General features: G+C 40.2%; 1 protein-coding gene across 1 annotated transcript in view; it reads right to left on the bottom strand.

The window, feature by feature from the left end:
- ADAMTS2 (ADAM metallopeptidase with thrombospondin type 1 motif 2) overlaps positions 1-25,113 on the bottom strand; it is a 338,354-nt gene that overhangs the window by 67,515 nt on the left and 245,726 nt on the right. Inside the window, exons 6-10 of the mRNA XM_042454658.1 lie at positions 11,613-11,769; positions 7,624-7,729; positions 6,382-6,525; positions 2,430-2,562; positions 662-775 (exon numbers count right to left, since the gene is read on the bottom strand). Of these exons, the coding sequence (XP_042310592.1) occupies positions 662-775; positions 2,430-2,562; positions 6,382-6,525; positions 7,624-7,729; positions 11,613-11,769 (654 nt within the window). The remainder of the gene's footprint in view (positions 1-661; positions 776-2,429; positions 2,563-6,381; positions 6,526-7,623; positions 7,730-11,612; positions 11,770-25,113) is intronic.

Genomic DNA, 25,113 nt, shown 5'->3' with positions numbered 1-25,113 from the left:
GACAGATGGGTGGGAAGGGGAGTGTCCGCACCGATTCTAAGGTTTGAGAGCGTGCAGCAACCACACACTCCTGAAGCCTAGTCCATATGAATGCTGCCATCATGGCGGCCTCCTGTCCATATGGGGGCCGCCATGATGATGCAAGCACAAGTGTCCACATGTCAGGGTGCCGCACTTGCATAATTACGTGACACAGTGCACAATGGCACACTGATGGTGGTGCCTGTGTGCGCCAAAAAGAACCCAGTTTGGGTTCTGCAGGCTTCCTCTGGAGGGAAACCAGGTGGCTCTGTCAAGCCCCTTAGCATCCAAGGTGATCACTTTCTGGTATACTAAAGTATTATATCCTGAAAGAATATAATCATCCCGCAGCATCCATAGATTCTGCATCCATGACTTCAACAATTCACAACTTGAAAATATTTTTTAAAAATCCAAAAAGCAAACTTTGATTTTACCATTTTATATAAGGGACAATGTTTTACCATGCCATTGAAAATAATGAGACTTGCACACCCACAGATTTTGGTATCCATGAAGAATCCTCATGATATGATCAGAAGGAGTGACAAAGCCTCACTCCTTCCCTTTCTTCCGTCCCTCTCTATTCCTTAACTGTACCTCCCACACCCATTGCTTGATATGCTAATCAATATCTTACCTTTCCTGGAGCACACATGGTTCCATCCAATGGAGGTCCTTTCTTTGTTTTGCAGAAATAAGGGTTATCGGGATGGCTGCACCATAGCTGTTTGCAGGGGTCAAAGGTACGGAACTAGAACAGAAGGATTTATATTCTTATTTTGAATGTTTCCCCCTTACATAATATCTAACAAAGATTCAATTGGTAAATGAGTGCCAGTGTGGTAGAATTTAAAGATATAGCTGTGTTAGTCTGTAGAATCAGTATGTAGAGACTAACTGAAAGAAAGAAGTTGGCAGCATGAGCTTTTGGAGACTTGAGTCTACTTCCTCAGCTGAATTGTGGTGTGTTATGTTCAAATGCCAGATATGGGTGATCCAGGGCCAGTCACTGCTCTCTCTCAGCCTGACTGTGCCATTGTGAAGACAAATTATTGAATTGGAAACCCATATAAGCTGTTTTAAACACACTGGAGAAAAAGTGGGATATAAGTACAACTTATAAAGAAAATGTTTTCTGTGCAAAACAAGCATATTTGAATTTTGTACATAATAAACACTGAACTGCGAGGATTCTCATCAGTCTGGGATTTTTCTCATCAGAGTTTGTCAGCAATTGAAAAACATGTTTTTACCACTTTTAAAATATTTTTCCATCCCCAGCCTCTAGCCTATGGGCTTTGAAGCAGCCACAAGGAACACTTCAGAGGATCCAGGGATGTCCCAGCCCTCATACACTCTGCCTTGCCCAAACTCCCAGGCTCCAGGGATTCCACCCCAACCTGCTCACTCTTCCAGTATAAAAATGAGTAGGGAAGAAGGGACACAGCATAAATGCCCTAAAGTCACCAGATCCCATATGATCTTGGAAGCTAAGCAGGGTCAGACCAGGTTAGTACTTGGATGGGAGACTGCCAACAAATATCAAGTGCTGTATGTTATATTTCAGAGGAAGGAAGTGACAAAATCACTACTGAGTATCACTTGGTTAACAAAATCCTATGAAATTCATGAAGCCACCATAAGTCCACAGTCCACTTGAAGGCACATATATGCACACAAGGAAGAAGGAATCCCCCTTCTGAAGTCTATCCACTACACAATGAATAAGCATTAAGCCTCCAGGTTGGACAAAACAGAGACCATTTTATCAGGAGCCCAATCCAATATATTGCTCAGCAAGGAACTATGTATTACCTTCAGTATCAGAAGCACTATCCCTCTTGATACCAGTTTCTGGGCAACATAACTGGGAGGGTGCAATTGTGCTTATGTCCTGCTTGCAGGCTGGCCAAGAGACATTTGGTTGGTGTATGTAGGAACAGCATGCTGGGCTAGATAGGCCTTTGATTTAAACAGATATGGCTCTTCTTATGTTCTTACAGGGTCATGCTTCATAAGAGAAAACAGAAGCATTACATAAGCAAAGTTTGGAGCCTTGTCTAGGAATTAAAGCAATGTAATGGGACACTCCTTTTACCACATTCATCCAATTTTTAAACACACCTAATAAAATTGTGTAGCTGTTGTTATTTGCCCTCAAGTCAGCTTTGACTCATGATGACCCAGTGAATGAGAGACTAATTTCTGGGACTCTGGTTTCAAACACATGATGCTGACGTGACATTCAGTGACACCTCTGCATGTGTTATTCTGCTTTGCTTTTGTGTTAGTTGGACACTTTGCCCTTCTCTTGAGGCTCTTATTTAAATGGTCTTCTAAAACCATTTAGTGGACAGCTGCAAAGGCCCTGGATGCAGTACAGCAGAACTTGACTAAGTACTCACAGCTGTGCACATCATGTAGCCCAAACCAAAATCAAAGCGGCACTGCTCGTTCATGGAGTAGTGAATTCCTGGCAGCTGAGGAAGGGAAGGCCAGTCGTGGTCAAAGGGATCATCACGCAAACAATCGTAGGAACTGCAATAGGGAAAAATTACAGTCACAGATGGAATGTGAGACATTTATAGTGTTTGGGGTTTCAGTTCATGATTATTCCAAGCAAAATAAAGGGCATGCTTTCTCAGAAATGAGTCCACAAAGCACAGTTAATACATATGTTACACTGAGTATAGCATTCACGCTACCAGATTTGGAGCAGAGACAGGACAATAGTTTGTCCATTGTTACAGTAGCAAGTTGGAGAGAAGGTTTTTATTATACCTAACATCCCTGAGGAGTGATCTGAAAAGGATAAAGAAATTGCTAGAACAGGGATAAGCCAATTTCACACTTTATAATCACTTTTGTTATTGTTTGTCATTAGATTCACCTATTTGGGGAAAACTGAATGATAATTGATGCGATTTCTCTCTTTAAAAATAATAATAATGATGATAAGTATAAATTTTATTTACTATATTCGGCAATATTTCATCTGATGATTTATATTGATTTGCTGGTCTTATCTGATTATGGGTGGAGGTTCTGAATGTTTTGTAACAATTATTTGAAAAGTAATAGGGACAGGGACAAAACTTATTACATTTCTGTCTGTGACATTTTTGCAAAAAGCTGCATTCTTTAAGGGAGTATCTTGAGGCAAGAAAGGGGTGTTCTAGCATCAGTGTCCCATCTCTATCCAGGTTCTTTGGACTGTGAGGAGTCTGGCATTTGATTTTGGTTTGGCATTTCAGTCTGTTGCCATGGTGTGTAAAGACCTTTAATGCTACACAACTGTAGCACTGTTTCCACTTTGACCACCATGACTGCATTCCGTGGAATCCTGGGGCTTGCAGTTTAGGGAGGGATATTTAAAACACCTAGCCACATACCTCTACTTTCTCACCAAACTACGAAGCCCAGGATTTTATGGGATGCAGCCATGGCAAACGAAGTTGAAGGATAGCATTATAACTGTCTAGTACAAAAGTTAGTGGACTTAAGTCAGTGGGCAGACAAAAGGTAGCCCCTTTCCTGAGCAGGTCATGATTTCATGTCCCACAAGAATGGCCTGTGTTGTCTGCAGGTCCCCCTCACAAGGAGTTCTGTGGCTGCTGTCCTTTCTCCAGGATGTGATGTCAGTCAGCAAAGTTCTTTATTGGTGGAGGAAATTCCAGGGATGTTGTCAATACATCGCCATTTAATGCTGTTTTTAATTTTCCACTCCTGGAATGTCCAAGTACATTCAGTACATTCAGTCATCAAACAGTCAATCTCCTATTGTAGCAGTGTGTTATCTCCTCCAGCTCAAATATGTTTCATGTGAGCATAGGACTTTCGTGCAAGATTTATTATTTTTTCTTATTGAAAACCTAATTAACTAGCTTTAGTAATAGCAATAGCATTTACATTTCTATACTGCTTATCAGTGACCTCGGCAATCTCTAAATTGTTTACAATGTGGAAGCAAACTGCTCCCAAACCGGGTACTCATTTTCCTTACCTACAGAAGGATGCAAGGTTGAGTGGAGCCCCTGGGTTTGAACTCACAACCTTCTGGGTGCAGTACAGGCATTTAACCACTGCACCACCAGGGCTTTATAGCAGTGTTTACACTCACTCACTCTCTGATTTCTGAGAGCAATATAGGAGACGAAGGGATAAGAAAGGTAAAAAACAAATACCAAGCCTAGATTTTTTAAAAATGAGGGCCTGAGGGGAAAAGACAGATTGCAATGTGATTTAGGAAACACAAATGATTTTAAAATCCCTCCAAATAAATAAATAATAATTCTGACTTTGACATGAAAAACCATGGGGAAAAAACCAAGTAATAAAAATACTAGTTAAAAAAAGTTTATAGCAAAATCTTTCTCAAAAAGCTAGTATGCACAAATGAGCTTTAAGTGTTTTTCAAAGACATATGTTGACTTGCATTTGCTATGCAGAATTAATTTGTTAGCTCTACGGGGCCTCTGTAGAGAAAGTCCTGAAGGATTTTTCCTCCTCCCAGTGGCATAATGAAGGAAGAACAAAACTTTGCTTCACCAATTGTGTTTCCAAATTTGCATTTGGTATGATAATACATATGGAGGGGTTACTAACATTTGTAGGAAAGGATCAGCTGGTGAGAACAGGTGTTTAATCCTTGCAATGCCCATCAAATCTTCCTTGTAAATGCCCTAGGTCCAGGACATCCCTATTGCATGGTCAACTTTGAGTATTACAGGCTGGCTGGAGGACAAGGGAAGAATTAAAATAATCTGAGAGGTCATTTCATTTATAAGGAAGAACTGGAATGTGTAGGAAGGGTTAAGCACCACTTCCATCTCACTGATCTTCTGCCCATGCCCACTTCTTTATATGCTTTCAGATTGCAAAGCAAACACCAGATATGGAACACCTCACAAAATATGGTTTCTCCTTGGGCATGGGCAAGATCTTCACAAATATGGAGTGAAGGAAGAGTATGATTATGTGAAGAGACACTCAGCTATGCAGTCATGCAAGTCTTCATAGCACAACCTACAAGACAGAATCATAGTAGGCTTGAGGTGGGTTTGTCTATTCCCTGAGAGAATATCAGACCAAAGATGCATTCTAGAAGCATTTCTGGGTTTGGAATTACTCTCAGAATCCAACAAACTGGTGATTTGTCTGCCTCTGAGAAGACCAACCTGACCATCATTTCCTTGAGCTTGTAACCATTTCTATCAATTGCATTAATGTGCTGTACACTAATTTTGAAGGTGGTCCAAGTGCAGCAGCCCACTTATCAATAGGGTTAATTATGTGCACTTAGCAGGCCTGTTTCAAAATGTTGGTAATCACCCTTAAAGCCCACAGGATTTAAAATATCTGTGGACATACTGTATTTCCTTTCATATGAACCTTTTTTGTCTGTTGCAATTTTCCAGGGAAAATATGCTCCAATTTGCTTTTCTGCATTCAGTGAAATCTATAGTATTCAGTACCACCAGCTGATGCTTTTGCACCATCTTCAAGAAAAGCCCCACATAGGGTATATTATGTTCAATCTTCAGAGTTACTAATGCTCAGGTAGCAATAATAAAATTCACATATACCTATGTTACAAAAGGTGGAACCAGACATTCTGTTAAAAATGAATTATTTTTTATTCATCAAAGAATCTTTTTAGTCTTTCTTGTTAGAAAGAACTGGGACTGGTTCTCTTTATTTAACAAATGGAGCTTTAAAAAGAGATCAGATTTTTACAAAGCCACATGCATTCTTGATATTTTAATTGATGCTTGCCAGAATCTGTGCAAGACTTTTTTTTTTTTTTACAGAGCAACCCAATACATGTCTACCCAGAAGCAAGCTCCCTTTTACTCACTGGGGCATAAAAGGGCTACAGGGTCACAGACTGAGGCCTTTTACAGACCGGCGAAAAGCACTGGCCTATGGGCAGGGTGAGGGCTGAGCGTCCCCACACTCAAAGCCCTCACTGGGCTGCCCCTTTGGTGCAGCGCCCAAACAGTGCTGTGCTAAAGGGGCGTCATCAAGCCATGCAGTGGTGGCTGTGGCACCCCTTTGAGGGCACAAAAAGGAGCTCGTTTTTCTGGCTCCTTTTTGTGCTCTACAGAGGTCAGATTGGTATTGTGGTATGCGATTGCCACAGCACCAATCCAGGACAGAAAGGGTGGCATCTTGCCACCCCTTCCTGCGCATCTGTAGAACCCTTGAATCTTTTTTGTCCCCTAAAGGTAATTTCCAGCTTTCTAGCATGAGCACTTTTTCTTTCAACTACAACTGTGCAATAAAATGATTATATACAAACATTGTCCTTACAGCAGAAACCCCAAACAATAGATTCTGTTCCATTGTTCTACTCACTGCAGATAGCGATTCAGTTCCTGTTGGCTACATCGAGACCAGTGGAAGCGATGGAATGCAGCCTGGACAAGGGGGGCCATGATGCTTCCCATCCGGACTTCATCCCCACACCTGTTTCCTTGGCCATCGTGTTCCATGCCTAATCTAGAGGAAAAGGCAGCATAACAAAGCCTGTTAAAGATTGTGCGTTTCTTATCATTTTGTATGTGTACGCACATACACATTTTTCATATTCTTTATTACCTTTTTCAATGATCTATCTATCTATCTATCTATCTATCTATCTATCTATCTATCTATCTATCTAATCTTATTCTTCTTCTATCCCATTCTTTCTTTGACAACTTGAACCAGTGCTTGAAAATGAAGTGATCCAAATAACAGGGCCTCCTGATATTATAATTACACACACACACAAAATATGACTTCAGTGTCCATGGGGAACATTCCCAGACTTATTGTGGAAAGTGAAAGTCATGGATAATAGTGAACTCTATATTTCTGGTGGATTTCCAGATGCCTAGAGAGACTATATTTTTTCAGACTTGGGTAAGTGAAACCACAGGTACTGGTCCTGAGGATATGGGGCCATGCTGTATAGCAATGACTGGCAATGTGGCTACATTCTCCCCACTTAACTTATTCTTCATAATTCATTACCTCTGATTCACTATCTTTTCAGTTTTTTCAGGAAAGGTGCCTTTTCAGGAGATTCTAGGCCATTTTCTTACTTTTTAAAATTGGTTCCTCCAGTGCTTAGAGATGAAAAATCAGTGGAAAAGTAGCAAGTAATACAGTGAATCACACAAAAACAATTTGACTACATTAAATGGCAAGAAACTACTCTTTTGAGGTTTTGTGAAGATTTATGTAGCAAATTGCTTAAAAAGAACCCCACTGGGATAAAAGCGGGATAAAAATAAAAGTTTTATTTATTTATTATTCTCTAGGCATTTGTAGGTCCTCCAGCACAATTCTATGGTTACCATCCAGGGTTCTTGGCACATTTCTTCAGAGGAGGTTAGCCATTGCCTTTCCCTAAGGCTGAGAGCATGTGACTTGTCCAAGGTAACCCAGTAGGTTTCATGGACAAGCAGGGAATTGAATCTCTGATCTCCAGAGTCCTAGTCCTGTGCTCAAACTACTAGACCACACTGGCTCTGCTTTCCAATGAAATTAATGGAGCTACACTCTACTGATCATGCAATATCAATCAACATGAAGGTATGCAATGCTACTTACACATGTCCAGTTTCATGGGCTACAACGAATGCTGAGGAGAAGCCATCTTCATGATTAAGTGTGCAACTTCGGACTGGATGACACATGCCAGTAACAGGAGCATAGCCTATATGGAGAAAGTAAGACTTTGAAATATGGGTATTAGAATGAAGGTAAATAACTTCTTCAATAGTGATATTTATACTTATTTATAAAAGATCAGAAATCTTTTTTTAAAATGACAGGAAAATGCAAATGAAGCACTTGACCAATTAAAATGCCTTGAAGCTGTGCTCTGATGCTAAATCCATCCACCTGTACTTGGTTTGTGCACAGAACATTTACAGTATAATGCATAGGTAAGCTTTAAAGAAACCTAAACTGGATCAAAACATTTGTTCTAAAATACACTCTATCCCACGGGAGGTTTGGTTGGCCCCATCTCTGCTTTCTTTCCACTGGCAGGCAAACACCTTTTTATTAAGGCAGTGCTTTGACTCTTCTCAGATGGAAGAGTCATTGCTGTTGTGTGTCTTCAAGTTGTTTCTGACTTATGATGACACCACTGAACCTATGGGTTTTCTTGGCAAGATTTATTCAGAAAAGGTTTCCCTTTGCCTTCCCCTGAGGCTGAGAGCATGTGACTTGCCCAAGGCCACTCAGTGGGTTTCATGGCCAAGCTGAGAGTCTCCAGAATAACAGTCCAACACTCAAACAACTATGCCACTCTAACTCAAGTGGCAGAAGGGTCTTTTAAAGTGTTGAGCTGTGATTTTTTAATGTTTTAAATGCATTTCAAACTCTTTTAGCTTTGTGTTTTTAATAGAATTGTTTATTTGGTATTTAACTTTTGTATAAGATTTTACTTGTACTTTGTTTTAAATAGTTGTAAGTTGCCTTAGGTCACATGTCAATAAAAAGGGAGGATGCAAAATAAATAAATAAATAAATAAATAAAGTTACATATATTCTTGAATTTGGCTTGGTGTTGCATAAAATAAAACCCTATTTGAGGAAGAAAATGTTTACAATTTAAACACAATTTTTTGTGGAGAAAAGAAAAATCTGTAGAGAATGGGAAAGTATAAGCAATTGATTGAACCCATACAAAACTGACTCAGGGAGGAAATGGACAATCCATCCATTGCTACTAGAAGTAAGCATTAAATTACAAAATTACTAGGCAGGAAAACCAAAATCAAATGAGTGAAATAGGGTATGCTAGCCAGAGAAAATGTGCATATTTTAAAATCATAAGTAACAGCAGTACAAAGCCATGGAAACAACAGGATTTTGCAAAGAACCAATGCATTGAGACTGTTAAACCATTTTGAAATCTAAGACCATCTTATCCATAATTCCTAATGAACTCATATAACACTGCTAAGTATTGACCAGTTGATTTTTAGAAAGAGAAAAGGCACTGAACTATACTTTTCAATTGTGTGTATGTGTGTGTGTGTTTTAAGGAATCCCTTCAAGAAATAACCAGGCTTAGCTTAAGCACAGCACTTCTCAAAATTCTAGTGTATGAAAAATTCTCTTCAGTTAGAATTGTATTTGAAGAACTGGTCATTCCTTCCAACTGAGAAAATGTAAACTCTGTTTCCAAAAGTATGTGCAATGTATTTTGGCCAGTCTGCTAACTTGTACGGTTTCTTTGGTTTGGCTAATAATAATAAAAAAGTATCCCGAAATGCCTTTGAAGCTGAAAATTCAATTTAGACTAAACCAGTCAGAAAAAAGCTTTGAAAGCCAACTGCAAGAGAAACAGCAGTGAGGTAAATGTTCACTCTAAGGGCAAATATCAGCAGGTTTTATTCCACTGATCAATTGCCAGAGGGATAGCCATGTCACTCTATTGCAGCAAAAATAACAAAGGTATTACAAATTCAACAGTATTCTTAGGTATCCAACACCAGCAAACTTGGGATTTTCTCTTTCTCCTGCATTTATCCATGCTGACAAAAACATGCTCTAGAGGGTTTCACAGTCCTCCAGAGCAGGAATTTATTTATTTATGGACTCCCAGCCCAAGAAAGCCAGTGTGGCGTAGTTGTTTGAGAGTTGCACTACAGCTCTGGAGGCCAGGGTTCAAATCCCCACTCAGCCATCAAAATCCTTGGGCAAGTCACACCCTTACAGCCTCAGAGGAAGGCAAGGCAAGTGCTCTTTGAACAAAACTTGGAAAGAAAACTCTGTGGCAGGTTTGTCCTCAAGTTGCCATATGTCAAAAATGACTAGAAGGCAGAAAACATGCCCTTCCCAGACCATCAGGGCCTCTGAGAAGTTGAATAATCGGGTTAAAAAAATTAAAATAATGCAGAAATGAAAATCTTGAAAATCAAATTCAAATATTTTTGAAGCTAAAATTTATCCTTAATTTTTTAAAAAAGATTTAAAACAGACAGGCTGGTTTAACACAGAATAGCACAATTTTAGTAGCCTATTGGAAACTCACCACAGATGAGGCAGCTTCACTGCTCTTGGCCAGTGAGATTGCAGGAGTTCAGATCGCTACTACAAAGAAAGCCTTGCCATGTGTTCACATCAACCTAACTTTGCTAGGTGTTGAGACATGCAACAGGGCTTCCCTTAAAGACCTTACATTTTGGGCAGGCTCATATAGGAGGGGAAGTCTTTCAGATATCCTGGTTCCAAGTTCTTTAGGGCTTTGTAGGTCAAAACAGAAGAAAAATCAACTCATTTGAGATGTGGTGCTGGAGAAGAGTGCTTAGGATAACATGGACAGCCAGAAAGACAAACAGATGGGTCTTGGAGCAGATCAAGCCAGAGATCTCATTAGAAGCCAAGCTGATCAAATTGAGACTGGTGTACTTTGGCCAAATAATGAGAAGGCATTGATTACTGGAAAAGACAATAATGCTAGAAGAAGTAGGGGGCAGGAGAAGGAGAGGAAGACTACATGCCAGATGGACTGACTTAATCAGAGGGGTTACAGGCATGAGATTGCAGGAACTAAGCAGAAAAGTGGAAGACAGGGGTTCTTGGAGGCGACTCATCCACAGGGTCACCAAGAGTCAAGGTCAATTCAGGGGCACAGAACAACAACAACAGGTCAAAACCAACATCTTGAATTGTGCTCGGAAATAAATTGAAAGTCAGTGCAGTATCTTTTAGGGAATTCACTTGGGCTTTAGCAGAGGAGGGGGAATTGTTGGTTCTTGCATTAGCATTTAGGATCCAGTTCAGCAGAAAGGGGAACAGTTGGTTCTGGCATAAGCATTAGGATCCAGTGGAAGCAGACCACCAGACATCGATCTTGGCGAAAGAGTCTTGTGGCATCTTAAAAAGTACAAGTTTATTATGACATTAAGCTTTCGTGGAATACAGCCCATATTGTTAAATAAATAGAGTAATTTACAGGTACATATTGAGAGAGAATCTGTGCATAGGTAAGAGAAAGGGTTGTAAGTAGTCTATGCTGAGGGAATTGAAAAGTAGAATGCATAGATAGTTATAATTATAAATTTAAATTACAGGATTACATTTTTAAACTATTGTGGAAATGGGCTTCAGTCCACAAAAATCTATGCCACTGTGAATATGTTAGTCTTTAAGGAAAGAGTGGGTGAAATGTGGTATGGGGTTGCATGCAGATGCTAATCCTCCCCAGTCCCTCACATTGTTTTTTAATAATTGCATAAACCCTCCATGCCCTGTGGATTAGTGTAGGGCTTAATTTTGTCACATTTGAGCCCACAGCTCTGCTTTACAGTGGTGGGAGAGTTTTTCCCAAACTAGAAATTATTTCCAATTACTTGGGACTTAAAACAGACCAGAGAAGTTACATGAACACGATGAAGTTCCCTACCCCCATGTTCTATCTGTGCCTCCATGAGTCAGGTACAGTCATAGTACCTGGGGTGGTTGCCCACCATGGCATTAAGGTGTCACTGAACTCGCTTCCAGTGAAAGGTGACAGAAGCATGACCTGGTTAACAATGACCACATTTTAAAGAAGGGATGCCTTTTAGCACAGAACTTACCTTGCATACCAGATGGGCCAAAATCCTGCCTTGTGAGAAAAATGGCATGATCGTGATACTCTGCATGTCCAGTGTCAGGCTTCTGTTGCAGGTAGGCCCAGCGACACACGTTCTCTAAACTCTGGGAAGGGTTACCGATCTCAATCAAACTCATGGACTAGATCAGGAAAGGTAAATAAATATAAAAAGAAAGCAATAACTGGTTACTAAACAGTTTTAGCCAGCTTGTCTCAGTCTAGAGCTTCTGACATGTATGAACTTGTTCCAGCACTGGGTTACAGTTCCATACACTAATGCTACAACAACAAACTAAGGCTTCAGTCTAAGCCCACTTACTTGTGGGCAGGAGTAATTTGTTCCTCTTTGACTGTGGTGGCATTCAGCTCATAAGTAAATAGAATTGGAGTTGATGTGACACAAAAGAAACATACATCTCCCATTTTGGATGCCTATTGACACAGGAATCTCATTTCCATTAAATCATGTGGGCCTTAACATCACAGAAGGTAGAAAAACACCATGACTAAATGCTGTACTTTCTTTTAAGTTAGGAGTTACCAAACAATGCAAAGAAGGGGCCATATGAAATGAATATTATATTTTGGCTGCTTTGCTGGATGCACTGGCATGGGACAAAAGGCAGCTTCTTATGTAATGTTTTTGTACTTTGGTATGCATACCAAAGTGAAAAATTAGAATATGTACATGGGGCATAAGTGTGAAAGGGATAGGCATCTTTCATTTCTTGTTCATACTTTTAAAATTCAGAGAAGTGGGTCAGGGTGGAGTATTGATATATCTTCTGCTTTTAAAGCTTTTATAAAGGTATAAGCTATAAATAAACCATACATCATACTTTCCCTTCCCAATGCGGTGGGCATGAGTTTTGTATTTGAAAGTGTGAGAGAAGCTGCAAGAGAACTGCAGGCATTTGATAAAGTGGGCTGTAATCCACAAAAATTTAAGCCATTCTAAATTGATTACTTTTGAAGGCATCCAAATGTATTAGTCATTTGAGATGCTCAGCCTTTGATTTCAACTCATTTATCAAAATTAAGGAGGACTAACTCCACAGACATTTCCTTTCTTCCAGAACAATTTCAGTTAGACAATGGGAAGGCAAAGTGTGGCCTATGGGCCTCATGTGAGTCCTTAGGCATTTGCTGTTGGCTCCCCCCAATATTAGTGTGTATGTGCGGGGACATTTTGCCACTCCTGGAACCCTCTGGAAGAGGCGGGCTTGTTTTTATGGAAGGTAGGGGACACATTAGCCTCCCCCCCCCCAACACCAAATAACAAATGCACATGTGGTCATCAAGTCACTTCCAGTTTTGTTTTCTTCCCCACTCCATTAAAAAAAATTATTCAAGTTTTCGTTCCAGTTACAGCCTGCAACAAATGCTGTAAATAATTTTATAATAATAATAATTTGTTTTATTTATATACCGCTATTCCAAAGATCATAGCGGTGAACAGCAAGTAAGCTAATTAGCAAGTAAGCTAAACTGTGGCAAAAGTTTGTGTCCAATCCCCACCAAAGTTTGACCTCTTTGATTAGAAACATTGGTTTACTCAAAGGAGTATCCAGCATTATCTAACTGATATTTCATCTGATTTATACTGCTGCACATTGGGGACTAGACAATACAGAAGGTATGGTAAGTATTCCATTGTGTAAAACTGCTTCCTCTTCCCACAGTAAAGTACCATAAAAGACCTACTACAGAATGATTTTTCATTTATATTAGTACCCTGTTTTACCACAAGGAGGTGTGCTTCATACTTCAAGGACAGTTAAACTTGTGTGTGTTGTCAATGTGACCTGGAGGCCAAAATGACTAATCATTCTGCCTTGCACTCTACTGGGATTTTTCTTAGAATCACAGAAGTTTATCGCACGGGCCCTAAAATGGGCCTGTTGCGTTCTAAAACGGGGGCATGCAGGGCCGCGCACGGAATGGCATGGGGCTAGGTACTGCATTTTACTGCACAAGAGAGTGCAGAATGCTTTAGAACAGTTCTCAGAAATTGTGCCCTCTGGAACGGAGGGAGAATGGGATTGGAATATCCGGTGGCAGCGGCGGCGTACCCTTGTGCAGTAAAATGCAGTCCCTAGCTCCGTCCCGTTCCGTGCATGCCCACATTTTAGGACGCAACGGGCCCGTTTCAGGGCCCATGTGATAAACGTCATATAGAGTTGGAAGATACTACAAGGGCCATCCAGTCCAACCCCCCTGCCAAGCAGGAAATCTCAATCAAAGCATCCCCAACAGATGGCCATCCAGGCTCTGTTTAAAGACCCCAAGGAAGGAGACTCCACTACACTCCAAGGGAGTTTGTTCCACTGTCGAACAACTCTTACTGTCAAGAAGTTCCTCCTAATGTTGAGGTGGACTCTCTTTTCCTGTAGCTTGCATCCATTGTTCCGTCGAGCAGCAGAAACTAGAACACAGAACAATGGATGCAAGCTACATTACTACATTCCCACCTCAGTCTCAGGCCTCAGTCACACTGGGCTTGGCAACCACCATCAAGGTTGGACCACACTAGTTCAAGTCACTCATTTGAAAGAAGATTACTGAATGCAGATGATAGAGTACAGCAGAGGAAAACTTATCACTACATTTTATCCTCTGCAAGGGCTTCTAACCTATGCAATGATTAAACACAGAGGCCTTAAAGGTTCTTGCGCATATGAGCACACCCTGTCTGGGGCAAAGTCAAAGTGTGGAGCAATACTGGAACTTTCAAATGTTTCTCTGACCCTTCTAGAAACAATCAGAATATAGCAGCAGAGCAGCTACAGAAAAATCCCTCCCTTGTGGCTTAAAATCAGAGAAGTGGAACCAAAAATCTAATTAAATGTCCCAGCAAAAAATATGCAGACTTTTTATCACTGGAATATTATAAAGAGGGTGAAGAGTTCATCAGCTTAAATACTGTGTTTTGTCTATTCTATATGTAATAGTGTTATCCTTTCAAGCCTCATAGGCTGTCATGAAATCTGTGAACAATTCATATGCTCATATTAATTTCTCCCACATGTAAAACTTCCATAATTCCCTGACCTTCCCTGACTCAGTCAGACTCATATATATCTATAAAATCCCTGTGTCAACAGATTTTTGTAGTTGATGGTAGAATTCCTTGTGAAGGGAGGTTTGTTGAAGCCCCACACAATATCACTCTTCCAGGCATGACCACTTTCATCCAAATAAACATTTATTTATTTAATTTATACCCTGCTTTTCTCTTGCTATGGACCCATGGCAGCTCACAACATTTCATCTGCCACAAAGAGGGTATGTTTACTAAACAAGTCTTGGTTCTTATTAAATTCCTGGAATTGTCTCATTTCAATTTATTTAATCATTTATAAGATTTATTTTATATTCTATCTTGGATTTTTTTGTGAACTTTGTGACTTCCATGGAAGTGTAATAAAGAATAAATAGATAAACCGTTGAACACATGTCTGAAAAAGTAACCGGGAGGACTCAATGCTGACCATTTCTATCGTATGTAGAGAGAGCTTGTAGCAGTTTTGAGATTAATTGAAAGAAAGAAGTTGGCAGCATGAGCTTTTGTTGTCTTCAGTCTACTTCCTCAGATGCATATAGTGGAGTGGAAACCAGGGGCAGACGTATGGTATATATATGTCAAAGGTGCTACAAGGTCCCTCTACATACTAATTCTGCAGACTAACACGGCTATATCTTTGAATTCCTATCGTAGCAATTCTGCTGCCTGTTTTTCTTGAAACATTTAGATCTTTCAAATACCTGGCTGTACATCACATGATATTACTGTGTGGATTACATTGTGAATCTATACCATTCTTAATTTAGGAAAGACCTGTATAGCTCAACTGTGATGTATAAGCTTTGCATATAGATGGTTCCTGTTTAATTTGGTATCTCTATGTGGACCAGAAAACCTGGAGAGTAGTTCACTGTGTAAGCAATATTGATCAAGATGGACTCAATATAAGACACCTTCCTAAATCCCTCTTCCACCTCTTTGTGAAGATGTCAAGAGCTTGATGGTAAGAAACCTAATTTCCAATGTGCCATATATCAACTGATCTCAGAGAGGAGCAGAAGAAACAAAATCACTTTCAAACCATCATAAACTAATGGGAAACAATTTAAGGTAGTTTATAACAGAATCATAAAATGATAGATTTAGAAGAGACCACCAGGGCCACCCAATCCAACTCTTGCCATGCAGGAATACACAACTGAAACACTCCTGAAAAATGGCCATCCAGCATCTGTTCAAAAACCTCCAAAGAAAGAAACTCCATCACACTCCAGGAGAGCATATTCCACTGTCCAATAGCTCTTACCATCAGAAACATCTTGCTAATGTTTAGGTGGAATCTCTTTTGATGTACTTTCAATCTACTGGTTTGTGTCCTAGGGTCTGGAATAGCAGGAAATAAGATTCCTCCATCTTCAGTATGACATCAGGGCCACCCAATCCAACTTTTGCCATGCAGGAAATTCAATAGTTACAGAAATTCAATAGTTACAGAAAGAATTCTGACTATGCCCCAGGGACAACCATGTCAACCCATCAGGAAAAGCCTGGCTTGCATTCAAATAAGAGCATTTATTCCTTCATGCAATCATTATTAACACATAAGAATAGCTGCTAATATTTACATTCTACAGGGAAATTCAAAAGTTTGGTGTCTCTCCCTCCACCCACCCCACCTCACCCTGTTATTGAAATGCTTGAGTTCTGACTTAAGATGACTTACCATGCCAAGTACAAACAACAGGACAAGATTTTTTTTTTCTTTTGCCCAACATTGCCATTTCTCTTTTGGCTTTGAAGAATGTCTCCATTGCTACATCTGAAACATTTCAGCCAGCTGTCTAGTTGAAAACAGCTTGGTGGTTCTGTATTGTCTCACAGAGCTCTGCAGCATGAAAAGATTCACCATTTAGGAAGCTTTCCAATGCTCTTACAAATGAGCTTGCCCAGAACAAACCCCACTGTCATTTCTAAGGAAATGGGCTGAGAATACTGGTTAAATCCCTTATGCTTGAATTCGGACCTATGCTCTTCAGTGGAATTTCTTGCAAGATTTTGAATTAACAATGCATATTGGAACCTTGTTGTTCATGTAGAAAGAATAAAGACCGGGGAGGGGGGATTGTTCTATTATCATAAAAAATAAATAAAGGTATTTGCATTGTTTTCCTGAGAAATAATGGTTACATCCTTCCTTTTGGAATTTAACCCTTTGAACATAAATTAAAATAACACACTATGTTGGATTGAAACCTAGTTATGCATAGAGCAGACCAAATAAAATAAATGGAATGTGTATAAATCAGCTGAATTTGAGATCCTGCATGATGTAGTGGTTTGAGTGTTGGACTAAGACTTTGGAAGATTAGGATTCAAATCCCATTCAGCCATGGAAACACACTGCATGATGTCGGGCAAGTCATGCTCTTTCAGTCTCAGAGGAAGGTATGTACAGTAATGCCCCTTTGAGTAAATCTTGCCAACAAATCCTATAAGAGGGTTGCCATAAGTCAGAGTCCACTTGGAAAGACATAATAGCAATAACTGCAATAGCACTCTTAAATGTTACTATACCTGCATCCAGCCATTTCCTTTCTCTTTCCTCCCATAAAGGAATTTACAAACTAAAATTTCAGTCCTTTAGTTCTGTTAATTTTGGCTATAAATCCAGGCTTGAAAATTTCGTTTAAATTGCCAAGCTTGAAACAAATTAATGAGTGTTTTAGGAGATGATAAGTATCTATTGAAACAGTAAGTGGAAAAGTTAAGTATTCAGAACTGAGCAATTTTATCCGACTGTTCTGGCCAATCATTTAAAAAGTACTTTACCTATATCTTCAATAGTTTTGTACAGAAAAAGTGGCTATCCAGATTAAATTGGTGGTACGTCTGTGGAGTATCACGGCTCACCAGGAGCTAAGAGTACTAGGTTTGGGCAACATTAAGAATAAAAATATCAGGTTGTACTAGCTGGGATTTAGGAGATTATCACGCACCAAATCTGCACCAGGATAGACACGGGTTGTAACCATCACTGATTGTTCTTATTGAACTACCCCTTCCCTGGGCAGTAAGCAGCCCATATCCAACCCAGGCTTCTCCAGCAGCTTTTTAAGAACAGGAAAATCCCATTCATGAAAAGCTGCAGGAGAAGCCTGGATTGAATAGGGGCTGTCTACTTCCTGGACACAGGGCAGTGTGATAAGATACATTGGTGACGATTACAACCCACGTCTATCCCAGCATAGATCTGGCATGCCATAATTTCCTTACAGAACCAAACTAATATGGAACTGGACAAGTGGCAGGATTAACAGTTATGTTTGCATGATTTAGTCCAAATTAAAACTAAAGTAGCAAAAGTAGCTGTCACGGCGATGGCCATTATCCCACCAATGCTTCACTGTGAGACTTGAATTTGGGACTCTCTTAAATGTCTCCTTCACTATAACTCTCTTTAGATGCCAGCCCTCTGGGTTTCAAATTTTCCCCCCAGCTTGGCACCAACTATTCATTGGCATCAACTCACCCACTATTTGTCCCAAACCTAAAGACTTTTCTCAGTGTTGGTAGCGTTTTTTTAATTAATCTTTATTGATTTATTTACTGTTAAAATACAGTACTGTTTACATATTCCCATATTAATCTTTTTCACTCCCCCCTACCCCCAAATTGCAAGTGATCTTAGCTGCACCCATGTTGGTAGGGTTTTTAATGTGTTTCTCAAATCACTTTGGACAGCTGCTTGTTGAAACAAAGTAAGAAATTTATTTGCAAGTGAGACTGAATACAGTATCTCTTTTCGTGGATGGTGTTCACCACAATGGATACGGTATATAAATACTTTATTAGTTACATGGTTTAACACTAGTCACCAAACACTATGTCTCCTGCAGGACACTTTAATATTTTAATTAAGGAATCCTTAATTAAACTCCTTATCCTTATTTTGGGTACCTAAAACCCTTTCTAGCTGTCTAACCTAGCCTCAATGGCTCTTCACCCCTCATGACACACTAAACATCAACCCCTTCTGCTCCTCGCTCTTATATACTCACTCCTGGGAGCATTCCCCATCTTCTGGCTTTGCTTCTACTGGCTATTTCCAAGGCTCTAATCTGCCTGTTTTCTCCACAGTAGCAATAAAAGAGACCATGGTAAAATGGGCTCAGTGTATAGAATGAGAAATTAACTTAGAAAATTTGAGAAGTCTTGGTTAAAAACAAACACATTTACATTGTGTCAAAATTGGAAAGAGAGCCATTTTAAGATGTTATATCACTGTCACTTAACTCTGAATAAATTGGACAAGACATAAAAATAGGGGGGAAAGAATGGTGGAAATGCAAAGGGAAAACAGGAACCTTCTATCATATGTGGTGGACATATCCCCAAAATGAAAAGATACTGGAAAGATATCCATAAACACACATTGAAGATTTTGGGCATGGTCTTTCCATTATGTTCTAAACTGTTTTTTTACTAAATATGACTTCAGTAATGGAGAAAGATTTTGAGAAGAATAACTGGAGAATCAGTTTATAAATGATAACAGCAGTGAGAATTTAGTATGATCGGAAATGGAAAATGTAAGCATTATCTACATATGAAGAATGGCTAATAAAATTAGCTGACATAGTGGCACTGGACGAAAGGACACGATGACTGGAAAATAAATCTTCCAAATTAGAAAATATTGGAAAAATATATGGCCAAATTTAAATAACATCTATGAAAAGTAAAACTATAACAACTGGGAGTGGCAGATGAATAGGAATAAGACAAGAAAATTCTATGGAATTTCTGTAGGACTAGATGAGAAGTAAGAGCTTAATTAAGAAGTAGATAGAATCGACAGACAAAGGCAAAAATCGAAGAATGTTAAAGAAATATTAAGTACTGAATGGAATATCTCTTCCATTAAATGTAAATAATATATACTGTGAAGTTGAAGGCTTTCATGGCCGGCATCCATAGTTTTTTGTGGGTTTTTTGGGCTATGTGGCCATGTTTTCAGAAGAGTTTATTCCTGACGTTTCACCAGCATCTGTGGCTGGCATTTTCAGAGAATACTGGAATGGAAGAGAGTGGACACACACACACTGTGTGACCCTGGGTAGGGAGGAGTGATTCCCATGTTAATCAATGTATTGTTCTGTTAATTGGTGATCATTGTCTGCTGGGAAAGCCCCTGACCCTGGGTGGTTTCTCATTTGCATTTGCTCAGTGCTGATTTTGCTATTTTGCAGGACTGCAAATCAGCAATCAGCAAAATAGCAAAATCAGCACTCAGCAAATGCAAATGAGAAACCACCCAGGGTCAGGGGCTTTCCCAGCAGACAATGGCGTGTTACAGACCGCCGAAAAGTGGTGGCCTGCACCCGCCCCTTTCCCTGCCGGATCGGGGCCTCAGTGGTCAGAGCGGCAGTCGCTGAGGCCCCGATCCGCCACTTTCCAGGCCGTGGGAAAGCAGCAAAAGGCCATTTCCCCGAGGCCTGGAAAGGGATGTCCTTGGGGCTTCAAGCCCCAAGGACACCCCGCGGCGGCGGGGAGGAGGAGAAAGGGGTCGCTTGGCCCCTTTCTCCCTTGCGTCGCTGGACGCAGCCATGTAAAGGCTGTGCCCAGTGACGCAAGACCAGGAAGGAGCTCAGTTTCGGAGCTCCTTCCTCCACCGATGAAAGGGCGCACTAAGCGCCCTCGTGCGGTGCGACGGCATCACGCCCGCACCACCTTGTTTGGAGGTGACACGTTCATGACGCCATCATGGCGGCCCCCATGTAGATGGGGCGCCACCATCTTGTATGTCCTCAGAACGTATTAGGCTTGGGGGCGTCAAGAAGTGACGCCCCTTTTTAAACCTAGGACATCCAGAGGACATCCCTTATGCCAGTCTGTAACGCGCCAATGATCACCAATTAACAGACACTGATCTTCCTTTGCATATCCTCCCACCCCGAGAAGGCCATCAACAACAGAACAATACCCTGATTAACATGGGAATCACTCCTCCCTACCCAGGGCCACACAGTGTTTATACACACACACACACACACACACACACTTTACTAGGTCAGCATTCTTTGAAGATGCCAGCCACAGATGGTGGCGAAATGTCAGGAATAAACCCTTCTAGAACATGGCCACAGCCCAAAAAACCCACAAAAAACTAATATATACTGTTTTGTTGTTTTGCTTTTAAGAAACTTGTTTGTGGAATAAATAATAAATATTAAGAAAAAGGTAAAGTAGAAAAAGTGGGTATGCAGTGCAAAGCAGGTACAATAAAGGAAACAATCAAACACCAACCCACTTTACCAATGTTCTGCGAGGTACAGTTGGCAGGCTTGGTCAATGCAACAGGGCAGATAAACAAGTTTACAAATCTTATTTAGCAAAACCAATAAGTAATTTCAAACAAAGGAAACACGCTGTTTCCCCAAGGCCATCTACTCCACAATTTTATCAATTCTTACCACAAAGCTAAAATTAATGTACAATTAAGTATCTTTTTTCTGGTTGGCTATATGATTCTCATTTTGAAGAGCTAGCTACTTGTGTTGTGGAGGCAAGTTTCCTTCACTCTTCCTTTACTGTTGTTGACATCTGTGAAATATTTCTATTCTATGTGAGCCCACAACTGAAGATGACTTAAGTAAAAATGATGCAGAGGGCAGATAATTTACAGTGGTGGATAACTCTGTACCATCACAGCTTAGGTGATGCAAAAGTTAATAATTAAAAATCAGTACGCAAAAGGATGTTATAGCACCTTTGAGACTAACAGAGAATGAAAGAAGTTGTTAGTGTATGCTTTTGAGGAGGATGTATGTGGAGAGCCGTTGTGGAGGAAAAGAGACTTAAGTCTGCAAAAGCTTATGCTACCAACTTCTTTCTTTCTCTCCATTAGTCTCAAAAGTGTCACAAGATCCCTTTGTGTGCTGATCCAGACTAACATGAATTCTAACCTAAAAATCATTTTTTAACTCTAACTTAAAAATCATTTCAGTTAATGAGAATGCACAACATAGGGTCCTGTCCAAACCTCTGCTACTTAACAAATACACATATTCCTGGAAGGAACTTATGAGGACGTCCCACACGTGGGCTGTTGTAAACTGAATGACTAACTGTAACATTTATTATCTTCCAGAATTTTTTTTATGAAATGAGAACTTTAGCCTTCTCTTTGCAAACATAATGTTACCAGGGCAACAATGTTGTGATAACAAGAGCTACAAATATTATTTATATGTCAGCAAAGTGCTTTAAGTCCTTATCATTCTAGGGTCTTCATCATACAGTTGGAAGAAAAAAGGAAAAAAGGAGAAAGTGAAGTATTTGGACAAAGGAATGCAGCTGCAATTTTCAAAGCAAGTAGCATAGAGTATGTAAGACACAAAGCTTAGAAAGAACTATGAAAATTTCACAGAAAGCAACAGTTCATGCATAGATCTTGGTGAACATGAATGGTAACCCTCTAAGCCTTCACAGGACTAAAGAAATGAGCTCATTTAATAGCATCCCTGAATTCATAATTAAAACAGCTTCCATCAAAACAATGTGGTGGACCTCAATTTAATTTAATACCTGTGAATGTATAGTTGGACCTCCACTTTTGCTTTTGTGGATTTGAATAATATGTTCAAAAGCGGGGGAAAAGAAGTTCCCAACAATTATCGTCCAGTTAGTCTGACATCAATACCAGGAAAGATTCTGGAGCAGATCATTAAACAGAGAGTCTGTCAACATCTAGAAAGCAATACCATAATCACAGAAAGTCAACATGGGTTTCAGAGAAACAAGTCATGCCAGACAAATTTGATCGCTTTCTTTGATAAAATTACCAGCTTGGTAGATGAAGGGAATGCTGTGGATATAGTATATCTTGATTTCAGTAAGGACTTTGACAAAGTTTCCCATGACATTCTTGCAAACAAGCTAGTGAAATGTGGGCTAGATAAAGTAACTGTTAAATGGATGTGTAACTGGTTGACCGGCCGAACCCAAAGGGTGCTCAACAATGGCTCCTTTTCATCTTGGAGAGAAGTGACCAGTGGGGTCCCACAGGGTTCTGTCCTGGGGCCAGTGTTATTCAACATGTTTATCAATGACTTGGATGACAGAATTGGAGGCATACTTATCAAATTTGCAGATGACACCAAATTAGGAGAAGTAGCTAACACCCCAGAGGACAGGATCAAAATTCAAAATGACCTGAATAGACTGGAAAGTTGGGCCAAAGCTAACAAAATTAAACTCAACAGGGAGAAATGTAAGGTATTGCACTTAGGGCAGAAAAATTAAAAGCAGAGATATAGGATGGGTGACACGTGGCTGAATGAGACTACATGTGAAAGGGATCTAGGAATCCAAGTAGACCACAAATTGAACATGAGTCAACAGTGTGAGGCGGCAGCTAAAAAGGCCAATGCAATTTTAGGTTGCCTCAATGCAATTTTAGACTGCATCAATAGAAGTATAATGTCTAGATTGAGAGAAGTAATAGTGCCACTGTATTCTGCTTTGGTCAGGCCCCACCTGAAATCCTGTGTCCAGTTCTGGGCACCACAATTCAAAAAGGACATTGAGAAACTGGAGCGTGTCCAAAGGAGGGCGACTAAAATGGTGAAGGGTCTAGAAACCATGTCCTATGAGGAATGACTTAGAGAGTTAGGGATGTTTAGCCTGGAGAAGAGAAGGTTAAGATGTGATATGATAGCCCTGTGTAAATACTTGAAGGGGTGTCATATTGAGGAGGGAACAAGCTTGTTTTCTGCTGCTCCAGAGAACAGGACCTAGAACAATGGATGCAAACTCCAGGAAAAGAGATTCCACCACAACATTAGGAGGAAATTCCTGACAGTAGGGGCTGTTCGACAGTGGAACACACTCCTTTGGAGTGTAGTGGAGTCTCCTTCTTTTAACTGAGGCCGTATGGCCATCTGTCGGGGATGCTTTGATTGAGATTTCCTGCATGGCAGGGGGACTGGGTGGCCCTTGTGATCTCTTCCAACTCTACGATTCTATGATTCGATGTTCTGTCTGGGGATCTCTAGGTCCTCCAGCACAGATCTGCTGGACATTGACCATAGAGTCACCCTGGAGGCCCAGAGAAAACGTGTCTCTAGGTATTTGTAGATCCTCCAATGCAATTCTATCGTCAACCTCTTCTGGATGTTGACCACAGTGTTGTGGTGGAGGACTAGATATTCCTAGAGAGGTGTTCTCTCAGGTAAAAAGGAAATGGTTTTTTTTATTTGTAGTTTTTCCACTTTCACAGGGGTCCTGCACCCCTAACCACAGAGAATGTGGAGAAGGCGGGGACAACCACACTGTACTATCTTTAGATTTTATCTCCTTTCAAACCAGGTGGAAAATTGGCACTGGACATGAGCAGAAATCTTGCAAATTGGATACAAGAATCTAAAATGTAAAACCTGAAGTTAAAAAAGTAGTACTCTGTTTTAGGCCTTAAATCTACAGGATACAAAATATATAGGCCTTAAAATACAGCACCTGATTATTTTTTACTTCAGAATTGACTGAAAGTAGAAGATATCTGTTCAAAACATTTACCCATTATACTTTTTTTTTGGGGGGGGGGGGCAAAGTATTGCTTGCAGGCTGCATGAGCTCCTCAAAACCACTGTTGCCACTCCTGTGCTCCTCCTAGTTTTCAAGCCTCCAACAAGTTTTGGTCCCCATATCAGACATGTCCTTCTAGTTTTTTAGCCCTATGGGGCTAAAACAGCCCCCAATAGGTGCAGAGAATTTTGGGAAGGGCAAAAATAGAGGGGACTGGATGGGTGTAGCCTTCTTAGGCTCCAGGAGAGTCGATGCTTCACAACCCCAAAACTCTGAAAGTTGTTTATCCTTAGACTAGACACAGGGGAAAAAATAAGTTCAGGTCCTCTTCTGCGAGGGAGGGGAGAGACACAGTCCAGCAGTGCCTGTTCCATAGCTGAGTGAAGAAGAATGAGGTTGCTTTTCCAGATATCATTCATGAGTCACTGGATGTCTGCATGTCTATGTTGTATAAACCTTAGTAATCTCTAGATTAGAATATTGTGCTCTGTCTTGGTCCAGATTTTGAAAATCACATCAGTACTGGATCCAGTGCCCAAGCAGACAGAAGCAACAGCAATAGCACCAGCAATGGCAAAAATTAATATACTTATCCTAAAGATCTTCCCAAATCATTGCAATCATTTTGGGGGGGAAAACTGTTTAGCAGGGCTTTTCCCTTACAGGATGAAATTAACCCTATATTGTGAATTTTTGATTATATAATTATCTATCATTAATTGTTTCTGATTGGAAATATTTACTGCAGAAGTCAATTTAGATTACTCCTGGGATGCATGTTAGAAAATTCATAAATAAATGGTAAAGTGGATATATCCTTACTGAGAATTTTATCTGACTGGACTTTTAAAGGAGAGGGTTTGGTAATCAAGAT

The sequence above is a fragment of the Sceloporus undulatus genome, chromosome 2, assembly GCF_019175285.1.
Source record: "Sceloporus undulatus isolate JIND9_A2432 ecotype Alabama chromosome 2, SceUnd_v1.1, whole genome shotgun sequence".
In the NCBI taxonomy this organism is placed as follows: domain Eukaryota; kingdom Metazoa; phylum Chordata; class Lepidosauria; order Squamata; family Phrynosomatidae; genus Sceloporus; species Sceloporus undulatus.
This window is presented reverse-complemented; position numbering and strand designations above follow the sequence as displayed.